At 38.2% G+C, this 12,937-nt stretch overlaps 2 protein-coding genes across 2 annotated transcripts; both read left to right on the forward strand.

The window, feature by feature from the left end:
* Positions 1–1,160: 1,160 nt before the first annotated feature.
* On the forward strand, positions 1,161–10,290 carry LOC107677536 (MAGUK p55 subfamily member 4-like). Its single transcript, XM_016472462.1, has 17 exons — positions 1,161–1,375; positions 3,771–3,896; positions 4,064–4,185; positions 4,268–4,345; positions 4,899–4,982; positions 5,258–5,389; positions 7,368–7,449; positions 7,561–7,646; positions 7,799–7,857; positions 8,100–8,173; positions 8,280–8,300; positions 8,537–8,551; positions 8,698–8,739; positions 9,423–9,602; positions 9,730–9,810; positions 9,912–10,005; positions 10,143–10,290. Exons 2-17 carry the CDS (start codon positions 3,839–3,841, stop codon positions 10,288–10,290), a joined length of 1,356 nt encoding a protein of 451 aa, XP_016327948.1. The 5' UTR covers positions 1,161–1,375; positions 3,771–3,838.
* A 54-nt stretch (positions 10,291–10,344) lies between these two features.
* LOC107677537 (MAGUK p55 subfamily member 4-like) lies at positions 10,345–11,990 on the forward strand. The gene is made up of 3 exons (XM_016472464.1): positions 10,345–10,407; positions 11,175–11,309; positions 11,428–11,990. The coding sequence occupies exons 1-3, from the start codon at positions 10,345–10,347 to the stop codon at positions 11,617–11,619; spliced, it is 390 nt and encodes a 129-aa protein (XP_016327950.1). The 3' UTR covers positions 11,620–11,990.
* Positions 11,991–12,937: the final 947 nt, after the last annotated feature.

Here is a 12,937-nt window from a genome sequence, read left to right on the forward strand (position 1 = left end):
ATTTTTGGATAGTAGAGAGAGCAATGAGATTAAGTATCAAATTATGAAAATTGGAGATAAAAAAAATTCTAAATCATGGAGCTCATGGGGCATCCAACTAAAAATGCTCTGGATCATGTTGTGTTAAACAGAATTTCGTTTTATTTGGACTTTAAACGATATAAAGTGTTTCAAACCACTCTGTAGTAATAAAAGGTAGAGTCAGTAAAAGAAATATGGGAGACCATATCAATGATTAGGTGCCACTTAAATGGATAGTTCATCCAAACATCATTCACTCAGTTTCATTTTGTTCCAAACTTAAAATCTAAATTCCTCATCTGCAAAACACACAAGTACAGTGGAGATCAAATTAGAGAACAATCTATAAATACTTGTTTTTTTCTGAAATATTGTTAATCTTCATCGCTCAAACTTTAAATGGAATATTAGCTGCATATACCGCTTTTCTACTAACATGTTTGACAAAAGGAAAAAAATTTATTTTGTGGAAAGCACAGTAGGTTTCTTAGCCGTAACTTTGACGCCAAATAAAATGTTTCCCATCAGACTCAAATGAAACTTGCTCTCAGTGAACTTTGAACCAGTTCTCCTCTCTCCACACAACATGCTTCTCAGAAAAGGTGAGCTTAGCCTTTTGAATCTTTCTGCTGATGAGGGTCTTGGCCACTGCAGAGTGCGATTTCACTCCGACTTCTCTTAAACAGGCCGAGACAGATCCTTACCCTGTTCAGCGCTGAACTGGAAAGCAATTCCAGCTGCAGTGCTGAACCGATTCCCTATTGAGAGTCTCCGCATTATCCTGTCCTCTCATGGGCAGTGTGATAAAAATAAAAAAACAAGTGTGACTGTGTCATTCGCTCCGCTGTTTTAATCAAGAGGATTACATCCCACGTATGTGTGCGTATGTGATGCAGAATGTATTCAGTGTGGGATCATCAGATGTTTAATATGTGTTGTGAGTGTTTACGTGTTATGATGAATCAATAACTGAAAGCCTAAAGGAGTTTTGTGATAGAATGACGTTTGAAAGAATGTGAAAGGACATTCACTCACAGACACGTGCTGACACACTCTCCAATCCCTCCCTTCCTAATTTCCTCCTTCACGTTCCTATACACTCTCTCTCCCCGGTTGACTCTTTTGCTTGCAAGGGATTAAGCAGGATAGAGCGGGATTACACTTCTTTTTTCCAAGAGGACTTTTCCGTGCTCTGCTATGGAATACTATTCACGTTATTCCTCTGTTTATACCATCATATCTGAGTTAAAACTGGCCATCATCATGCAAACCTTCTTTAGAAGCTCTTCAGTGTGTTAAATTCTAAACTGGGATCTAAACAGAGAAGACAAACGGAACGTGAGGGAAGAGGGAGGTGAGTGAACAGGATTTGCTACTTAAGTCTCTGCCTGGATGTGGGTTTGTGGTTCTTGCTTCCCAGACTTATCTACGAGGAAGCTCCCTGTGTGACAAATGTAGTATGCTGTTTATTTACAGTAATTATTAACCCTTCCTTGTGTGAGTTCCTGGGATTCTCCAGTTGGATTCAACATTGTTACATGTAAATTCTAGACATATCCTGCAGTCAACTATCAGATTTGGTTATGCAAATGGACTCAAATGCAGAAACACTGAGGTAAAACCATTTTTAAAAGGACAGTAACTCTCAGAAAGGATATTTGAAAATATGACGTGAAGAGTTTTATATCACACCCATTTAGTCATAAAGTCTGAAATTAGGTGCACCTGTCTTGTTCAAAAGCAAACTAATATCCAGTATTCACCTGTATTCTCCAGTATTCCAATATCCAATATTCGCCTGCAGTGATCATAACAAATCATGTTTAGAAACATGCTCTTTCGTCTGTTATTGTTATTTAAGTAGCATTTTTTTAATCCAAAGCCACTCAGGGTGCAGTTATTACCAGGACAGGACCCTTAGAGTAACCTGTACTTAAGTGTTTTGCTCAAGGTCAAAACTGTGACGGGCATTCGTGGACCACCTCCATTCTGGGATTTCTGGATTTAACCTAAAACCTCTGGGTTATCAGCCCTTACTCCTTAACCAGTTAATTTTCTTTAATTTGCAAATGTATCATTCACATGTTTATCCAAAATAACATATTATACACTAAGAACAATGACAGTCCCTATGGACCAATGATCCTTAGAGTTTTGACCTACACGCTTTTGGTTACTAGCCTTGATCTCTACCAGTGTTATTTGTCTGTAAAGGTTTTAATTGCATATCCAAATCATAATGTCTCATATATTAACCACTAAAGTAAGGTAGGCCTGGAAACATGAATTGTATTTACAACTACAAAAAGTTCTAGAATGCATTTCCCAAAAGCATCGTAAGGCTAAGTAGATCATAGAGATCATCAGAGCCAATGGTTCAACGGTACTTAGGCTTATGGTGCTTTTGTGAAGCGCAGCTCTTGTTAGAACATCTTATACACACCAGTGAAGAGGATGTAACAGCATAAATCACTTTAACAGACTGATAAGCTCTTTTGCACTACACTCGTTATATCGTCACAGTTGTTTATATCACTGGTTTGCACTATAACTGCCATGTGCCTTATGCCACTTTTTCTATCTCTCTTTTTTTCTTTTTTTTTACACAATGTCCTTATTTGTATATTGTATAGGTTGTATTTTATATATATTTAAACTGTATTTATCTGTATTATGTCTACTGTTAGTGTTAAGTGTTAACTGTATGCACCAAGGGTCTGAGAGTAACGCAATTTCAATTCTCTGTATGTATGTGCTGTACATGGGATTTCTGGATTTAACCTAAGACCTCTGGGTTATCAGCCCTTACTCCTTAACCAGTTAATTTTCTTGAATTTGCAAATGTATCGTTCACATGTTTATCCAAAATAACATATTATACACTAAGAACAATGACAGTCCCTATGAACCAATGATCCTTAGAGTTTTGACCTACATGCTTTTGGTTACTAGCCTTGATCTCTACCAGTGTTATTTGTCTGTAAAGGTTTTAATTGCATATCCAAATCATAATGTCTCATATATTAACCACTAAAGTAAGGTAGGCCTGGAAACATGAATTGTATTTACAACTACAAAAAGTTCTAGAATGCATTTCCCAAAAGCATCGTAAAGCTAAGTAGATCATAGAGATCATCAGAGCCAATGGTTCAACGGTACTTAGGCCTATGGTGCTTTTGTGAAGCGCAGCTCTTGTTAGAACATCTTATACACACCAGTGAAGAGGATGTAACAGCATAAATCACTTTAACAGACTGATAAGCTCTTTTGCACTACACTCGTTATATCGTCACAGTTGTTTATATCACTGGTTTGCACTATAACTGCCATGTGCCTTATGCCACTTTTTCTATCTCTCTTTTTTTCTTTTTTTTACACAATGTCCTTATTTGTATATTGTATAGGTTGTATTTTATATATATTTAAACTGTATTTATCTGTATTATGTCTACTGTTAGTGTTAAGTGTTAACTGTATGCACCAAGGGTCTGAGAGTAACGCAATTTCAATTCTCTGTATGTATGTGCTGTACATGTGGCAGAATTGACAATAAAGCAGACTGACTTTTTGACTTTGATAAACATGAATATAGCAGGCAACAACTGATCATCAATTATTGAATTCATATGCTTATTCCTGCAGCTGTATATGAGGAGGTTCAGTGCATAATTTTTTCATTCCCTAAACATATGAATATAGCAGGCAACAACTGATCAGCAATTATTGAATTCATATGCTTATTCCTGCAGCTGTATATGAGGAGGTTCAGTGCATAATTTTTTCATTCCCTGAACCCCAAAACACTCCAGGATTGACAATGAGACCAGACGTGGAGACTGATCCTGGGTCAGCTCCACTGGAGATGGGAGACAAAGGTATGATGCTGCATATAGCTAATTTTGGAAGCTGTCAGCTTAATTTTAGTTTAGCTTTGATATTTAACAGCATGCTTATGTTAGCACTGTTGTAGCTGCTGAAGAAGCAAATGAGCATCATATATAACCAACAGGAGTTCTGAAGGTGCTTGCATTACATGTTTCAGGCCTGACACAGATCTTGGCGCATGTGATTGCTGAAGTGAGGGGCTCTGTCAATAAAGATGTAAATGGAGCTGAACTGTTGTACAGTCTCCTCAACGCCCCCTGGTTGCAGTCCCAACTAAAGGTAGAGTCCATCCTACATACACCTACTAACAGTCAGGGTTCATCTCCTCCAGTAAGGGTTCATCTTCTTTTTTTCTCTGCAGGTGTATGAATGTCTACAGAGGCACCTAAAGAGTCCAGCTAGGCCGTATCTTTCCTATTCGTCTGGACTCTCTCTACAGGTCAGCTTCATTCTCACTGTCCTTAATTTTTGCCATAGTTTGTGCCACTCATACCTTGTAGTATCAATTCATATCTCCTTGTTGAGGTTCAAAATATGACCTCTAAAGCTTGATCTCTTGGTGTGCCTGAGGACTTGCAAACATTGCAGATTATACCAATCAGAGTCTTGGATTTACAACCTCTTGACACCACATGAACATGACATTCTTGCTCTGTGACTTTGGGTTTAGGTTTTAGCCTGAATCTGGGGGTTATGAGGTCTAGTGTTGGCCTTGGCCTTGGTCTGGTTTGGATCTAGGTCTTAGAACAGGGGTGGGCAAATTTGACCCTCAAGATCCACTGTCAATCTAATCTAACCAAAGTCTCAGGATGACTTGAAAGTTAGAGGCAGGTGTGATTGATTAGGGTTGGAGCTAAACTGCAGGACAATAAATCTCAAGGGGCAGAGTTGTCCACCCCTGTCTTAGAGGTCTTGATCTTTTCTCCAAATTTTTGTACCAATACATTTTCATTTCCTAATAAGTTTTTTGACTCATGTTTTGTGCACTCTAGATTCTGTCTGATTTGCTAGCAATCCAAAACCCCTCAAATGAAGCTCGAGAACTGTATGCCCTCCTTAGTCATCCCCACCTACAGGTGAGCATTCTTTCAATAAATACATGGTGTTTTGAGGGGCAAAGTCATTTTCTTAGCCATCACCCTCTTCTTCATTAAAGAACCGTTCTAAAGTCTAAGGCCAGACGTTATTGTAGTGTTTCAGGGCATACTTTATGGGCCAGTAAATGCTGATAGACACTGTTGTTGTGTCTTTTAATTAGAAGGTTTTAAAGTTGACCACTTCCAGTATTCAATTAGTTGTTTGGAATGTGTTGTCGACCACAGAAATACCAGAAACTACATGTATTTTTCAGGCTCTTCTCTCGGCTCATGACACAGTAAGTTTGAGGGACTATGAGCCAGATCTGCCACCGCTGCCTAAAGACCTGCCTGAAGACGAGGAAGCCATGAGGATTGTTTGCTTGGTCAAAAACAATCAACCTCTGGTGAGCATGACCAGTAAAAGGAGTGGCAGGCATATCTAAGGCTTGCTTTTACTAACCTGTGATTTATTTTGACTCTTTCAATACGTTACTGAAGCCTGTCTTTCAGATCAGCATAGCAGCAAGGTTCAGTTATAAAGAATTGTTAAAAACCTTGTTGCTTAGGAAGAGCATATTTAGACATGAGGTTTTTCCTCCTATATTTCTTATGTTTTAGATTGTTAATTTTTTAAGTTCACTAATAGCTGACCTGATCAAGTGTTCTAGTAAAAGTGTTTCTGGTAACTTTGAGCTGTGTGTTGTCATGGATAGACTGGAGCTGGTAGAGAGTTTCAAAGCCACTGGGACGCTTTAAGGCATGCAACCCACTATGGACTCTTCTCAGCTGGGAGACGTCTGGCTGGAGGCTTAGATGCTGTGTTGGATGGTTCCACATCCACCAAGACTCCTGCGTCCCCAAGCGTTGTTGCTCCCACCACTGTACACCACTGCAACGCTTTGGGCAGTTGCCACCAGAACAAAACATTATGGAAACAGAGCCTCAGTTCCTCCACCCCTTGTGTCTGTAGCTCTGTTGTAATTGGTAAGGACCAAAACCCTGTATTTGGAGGTTCCCATTATTACATCCATCAAGATTTGCGACTTGTATGCCTCTGCTGAAAGCATTATCTAATTAGTGTTCTTTGTCTTCTTGTCTTCATCCATTTCACCATTAATTTCTCATTCTTTCTCTGAAGACAATTTGATTGACAATTTGAACAGTGGGGACAAGAGTGATTGCAGTTCTATGCTACATACATTTTCCCAACCGTCCCCATGGATTTCCTCATCATCTTGCTGCTTTCATGCTTCAAATCCTTCTCCAAAACCTTCTAGAACCACCCCTCACGCCCGAACCACTCCCCCAAGCCCAATGCACTGTCATCGGGTAAGGGAGACCATCACATGCTCCCATACAAGGCCGGCAAAAGAGGAAGGTCTGAATGAATTGCGGAATACATTGCAGCAGGCCACCAGCTGCATGGAGCGCAGTTCTGAAAACGTCCACCTGCTTGGTGAGAGGATGGCCGCAGCTACCGAACGCATCTCTGAGAGCGTGCAGGAGAATTCTCAGGCTTTGGCGATGCTAACGCATGTAGTGGAGAAGCTCCAAGAGCTAGTATCCACAAGCAACACAACTTCAGAATCACCACATGGCACAGAGACTGCAAGTAGAGTGGTTAACCAGATGGGAAGCAGATCGCTCAGTGTTCCCAACAGTCCAGCTATTGCCTCATCCTCTTGCTTTCCTCATTATCCTTCTGGCTCCTCTTCCTCCTCTTCTTCTTCATCTGCCATCACTTTGCTGGAGAAGCCAGTACTATCAAAGGGGAAATCTTTTAATGCCAAAACAAATCCATCACCATCTTCTCAAAGGAGAAAGGTTGATGTACAACACCGGATGACCAATGGCTCCTTGACATCCAGCCCTGCCCAAAACCGCAAAGTGAATAGCAGCACATTTAGATGTTTCATTAGCCAGAAGAAAAAGAAAAACAAGAAAAATGAATAAGGCCACTTCCACGTTTCCACGGTTATGAACTTCCTTTCATATTCTTGCTGTCTCAAGCATGCAGGTCTTTCAAATCTTTAATATGTGTGTGTTCATCTGATATGTCACCACTGGTCATTGATTTTACCATTTTTCCAACCTTTTTGGAGTGATATTTTGAGTGTTTTTTTGTTTTTTTTTTAATTGGTCATTCTCATTGGTTTAATATGACTGTTCATTCTCATATCATCATTTCTCTTAATTATTTGATTAGTCTTTTGATTTTTTTTAAAGATCATTTTAGATTCAGCAGTTAATTTAGTCATTGAATATTGTTCCTGTCATGCCACTTCCATCAGATGTTTGATGAATGCATATTTTGTGCTTGATTCATATCAAATTAAGCCTTGTAGATATTTGGATTGATGTCTGATTTCTTCTAACATATAGGGAGCAACAATCAGGAGAGATGATGTGACAGGAGAAATATACATTGCTCGTGTTATACATGGAGGACTGGCTGACCGCAGTGGTGAGGGTTGCCTGGCTGTACTCTTTTTCTGAATCCCTACTCTCTATTTTGTATATTAGTCTTACATTTCTCATGGAGTCCTGTTTCTTGTCTGTTTGCTTGTTGTTGAAGGTCTCTTGCATGCTGGAGACAGGCTGGTGGAGGTAAACGGCCATCCTGTATTTGGAGTGGAACCAGAACAGATTATACAAATTCTGGTTAGTACACATACAGTATACTCTCCTATAATATGTTGGTCCACAGCATGGTATTCTGTTACACTTGTGTGCTTCATTCCCGTGAGATTATGCTGATAATCACTGCCGGCCCCAATTTTAAAACCCAAATGTGACTGTGTGTGCATTTGTAGGAAGCAAAAAGAGTTATGGTGGTCTCAGCCTTATCATCCTCACACTTGTGTCAAAACCTGTGAGTAAACAGTATATGCTGTTATTGTTTTATATTTGCGTTTACTCAATATGGTTTTAATTCAGCTGTTTTGTATCGGCTGTTCCACGACATTCTAATTTATTGAGATGCACCTGTATACTGATTTGCTGCTCAAGAAACATTTATTATTATCAATAATAAAAAAAGTAGTGCTGCTTAATATTTTTGTGCAAACACTGCTTGTGCATGCAGTGTGAAACAGATCTTAGTCTCTGATATCTTTCTTTTTTCCCCCACTTTTTTATTCTTACAGAAGATGACATGAATTCCATAGATGAAAAATGTGTAGAAGCAGGTATTTTCTTGCCTGATTTAAATGAGTATTAAAACCTTAGCTATATAATGCTTGTTATACTTATATATATATATATATGTGTGTGTTTTTGTTTCCTAATGCGCAGATGAGGAGGCGTTTGAATCTGGTAGGTAAGTCCTGAAGATATCAGGAGAAACATGTACTGAATTCAGATTTAGGGTCAATGTTTCCGTCATTAACAGAACTGCCCCCTGACCTGAACTATAGAAACAGCTAGATTTGTTAACAAATATGGTATTAAAGATGAAGTATGGTTACAGATTTTTGAGTGCAGCAGTAAATACTGTAAATAAATAGCCTCTGATCACTTTTGTTCCTGTTTCCTTCATGATGATTCATCAGAAGAGGTAAAGGATGGTGAGTGTATATAACTCATTACTGTAGAAATCATAAAGTTTAATATTAATTGCTGTTGCGGATTTGATTTTTATTTTATTGAGTCATTGCTAATTGTTCTGTGTTTGTTAATTGATGCATTAACTGTGTCTGGTGTTGTGCTTCAGAGGAGAGTGAATTCAGCACCAATATTGAAGGGATTTACCTGAGTGAGTGACTCTCAGATATTACAGAATTTGGTTTATATTTACTACAGCATATTTACAGCCACGGACCATAAAAAATGGCAAAAGCTAATTACAACTTTTGTACATCTCACAATTTAGACCCCCCCCCCTCACAGTTTTTTTTCCCCACATTGCAATAAAAAAACAACAAAGGCAATTTTATCTTACAAGTCTGTCTTTTTTCCTCATAATTGTAAGTTTATATTTCAGAATTTTGACTTTTCTTCTCAGAATTGCCAGTTTATATCTCAAATATGCAAGTCAGAACTGTAAGATAAAATTTGCAATTACCTTTTTATTTTTTTTATCCTATGGCAGAAATGGGCTTCCATGACATTTAAATGGTTCACAGCATTGTAACACTGACTAGATAAAGGCAACTTTGGTTGGTTTTGGTTTAGCTATGACTTTGTTGTAGATACCTACATTTTGCACATACTAATGATTAAAATGAATGAATATTGACCAGTCAGGTAGAAGCTGTCATTTTTTTTTTTTAGATGTTAGTTTGGTTGTAAAATATTACATGCATTGATTATATTACATTTAAAAAATAAATACAACACTTTCCACTCATTAACTTTTCTGATTCTGTAGCATCATATGATTCTTTGCATTTATGATTGTGCTTTTATTCTGTGTACATCTTATTGTGTGTATGCCAGCTGGTTTTCGACGAAGTCTGCGTCTCTGTCGCCAACCGAGAGGTCAGGCATTTGGAACGTCCCAGTTCTGCACCTTACGCTGTCCCACGAACTGTTACAGTTCACTGGCCAAACCGTATGAGGAGGTGGTGCGGTACCAGCACCATCCAGAGCACCCACACCGCCTCATAGCTCTGCTGGGTGAGTGTGTCTCACGGGGCTAAAATCAGCCAGCATATTACCTTGTAGATCTGGTACAACTTACTGTAGCTATTATGCCCTGCATGTGCATTATCATGTATGTTCTGAAATTGTATTCTGCCATCAGGTCCGTCTGGGCTCGGGGTAAATGAGTTACGCAGGAGGCTAATTGAGATCAATCCCAAGGTCTACCAAGGAGCCGTTCCCCGTGAGTTTCATTCTACAAATATGACTTTGTGTGATATAACTGTACATATGTAAAAATGTACATGCGTGCTGATTTTGAAGTTGACTTTCATTTCCACTTAGATACCACAAGGCCACCCAAATGCCATGAGGAGTCTGGCAGAGAATATCACTTTATCAGCCGAGAGCAGTTTGACACCATGGTCTGCAATCACAGGTGGTCTAAATATACTCGGCTGTGCATAAACAGATAATGTTTCCAGATTTACTATGTTTTGCGGGGGGCTGTATAATCTTTCTATTGTTTTGTAATCTTAAGTAGGGCTGTGACCCTTTTCTTTCTTTCTTCCTCAGGTTTATTGAGTTTGGGGAGTTGAGAGGTCATCTCTATGGCACTAGCGTGGATGCGGTTAAAGATGTTTTGGCGAGTGGGAAGATCTGTGTGATTGACATTGAGCCATATGTGAGTTTCTCTCGGAACTATATTCATCTGTTGTTATAAGTGGCACTTGCTAAGGTTTATTGCTAATATTTTCGGTTAGGAACAACCCCTTAAATGGATGCGGTTAAAGATGTTTTGGCGAGTGGGAAGATCTGTGTGATTGACATTGAGCCATATGTGAGTTTCTCTTGGAACTATATTCATCTGTTGTTATAAGTGGCACTTGCTAAGGTTTATTGCTAATATTTTCGGTTAGGAACAACCCCTTAACTCGTGTTCAGATCTGTTGAAGAGAAGAGTGTTATTTTAGTGTTATTAATATACTATCTATGCTACTATATACTATTTTTAGTTATTGTTAACTAAAAATTAGACTATAAAAACATTTTAGTTACTTAAAATAAAGCTAAAATAAAATGTAAAATATTATAGTAGATGAAAAATGTAAACTGAACAAAAGAAATCCTGCCATGGCAACTTGCTGAAATAAGTTGAAACACTAAAATTACTAAAATAATAATTAAAAACTAAAGCTGAAAAAATTAAACTTTTAATTTTAGTTACATTTCTGTAATTTTTGTGTGCTTTTGCCATTTTCATCATTTTCTTATCGCTATGTTACATATTTAAATATTACTATTTTGGTTTAATTCATTTTTGTTTCAGTTTTAGTTTTTATTTCCAGTTAGTGCTTCAACTTAGTTGCCCAGTTCATTTCTAATTTTCATTTCAAGTTTTTCATCTAATATTTATACTTTCTTTTATTTCCGCTTTATTTCAGTTAACAAACATGCTACAATCATTTTAGTTTTAGTAAACAATAATAACCCTGGAAGAGAATTGTGCTATTATTATGCTACAATAATTGTTTAATAAGAATAATTGTCGTCTCTTCTGGATTACACCTGACTTGTTCTGATGCTTTCTATGTTCTTGATCTCCAGGCATTAGAGTCAGTGAGGACTGCGGAGCTGAGGGCGCATGTCATCTTTATAAAGCCTCCTACTGTTGAGCAGATGAAATGCACACGAATGAACTCGCATATCATCACAAGTGACTACACCAGCCAACCTTTTAAGGTGAGCTAGCATCTTTACCTATGTCCACTCGATTTATTTTTTATCTTTCAATTTATGGTTAGTGTCTTAAAAGTACAGTATTTCCATTAATCTCTGTATTTCCTCTCTCTCGAGACAGGATGAAGATTTTCAGGAGATAGAAGATGCAGGACGCAATATGGAACAGCATTACTGTCAGTTCTTTGATCATGTGATAGTAAACGACGGCCTGCAGGCAGCATGTGTGCAGCTGCTGACCGCAGTGAGGAGAGCTCAGGATGAACCGCAGTGGGTACCGGCTGCATGGATCAGACCAACTGACCAGTCTTAATATGAAGAGCTCAGGGATACTATAGGAGAGTGGATGGGCATTGACATGCAAATAAACTTTTTTTACACTTTTTTTTGGGTGAGGATAATGTGTTTTGTCTGCAAAATGTTCGTCTGAATGCAAAATATGTTTACATTTTTTTCAGATGTCAATCTTTTCTTCGCCCTTGTGAAAAAAATCAATAAAACCTAAACATTTATTAAGCTCTCCAAAAGAGATTTGGTATTTTTGAGCACTCTTAATCCGTTTTAAACCGTATTTGATTGTGAGGATTTTCAGGTCTGGAGTGACAAGGCGTTAATCAGAAGAACTGAACTAAGGTCACTTGAGTTGATGTGTTAATGGAACAGTGGTATTTGAAAGAAATTAAACTTTTCACACCTAATGTTATGCACATGTCCTTTTAAGGTTTTCCATTAAAGTATATTCATAAAAAACAGGTGCTTCTATATTAAAGGTGCTGTATGTAAGTTTTTGACTCTACTAAAGCATAAAAATACCATAATATGTTTGCAGATATTTAAGAAACATGCTAAGTTGCTGCCGACTTTATTTCAGTGTAGTGACGTATTTCCATCTGAAATGGAATATTGAGTAGAGGGCAGGGTTTTAGGTTTGCGCTCCTCCTCTCTGTCTCTCACTCATAGCAACCTAACGGTTGGAGGGGTGTGTTTAAGCATATTCTGCCCAAGCCATCAAACTGACATCATCAGAGAAGGAATGCCATTCCAGAGCGGAAGTAAATGTTCAGATTCTGATTAAAGATTACGAAGACAAACAAAAATTTTTTCTAACCCTAACTTGCACGGATTCATTGTTTACATCAAGACTAGCAATGTGCTAGTAAAGTAAATAAAGTCAGTTTTGATTTCATGTGGACTTTAACATACTTGTTTATCTGAAAAACAATGCTACAGTTTGAAAATGTGTGTTCCGGGCCGGAATGTCGGTCTCTGTTTTGGTTTGTGAAACCCGCCCATTGTCTTCAAACTGGCAACCTGCGTGTGCTTCAAGTCTGAGGAGGGGCCGGTGAAGAAACCCTCTCCAATATTTTGAATTTGGACTGCAATACCTAGTTCAACCACCTGTATGTCAATCCTACATACAGCACCTTTAAAGGGGTCATATGATGCTGCTAAAAAGAACATTATTTGGTGTATTTGGTGTAATGAAATGTGTTTATGCGGTTTAAGGTAAAAAAAACACATTATTTTCCACATACTGTACATTATTGTTTCTCCTCTATGCCCGCCTTTCTAAAACGCGTCGATTTTTACAAAGCTCATCGGTCTGAAAAGCGAGGTGTGTTCTGATTGGC

This window comes from Sinocyclocheilus anshuiensis, unplaced genomic scaffold, assembly GCF_001515605.1.
Source record: "Sinocyclocheilus anshuiensis isolate Anshui unplaced genomic scaffold, SAMN03320099.WGS_v1.1 scaffold472, whole genome shotgun sequence".
Lineage (NCBI taxonomy): Eukaryota > Metazoa > Chordata > Actinopteri > Cypriniformes > Cyprinidae > Sinocyclocheilus > Sinocyclocheilus anshuiensis.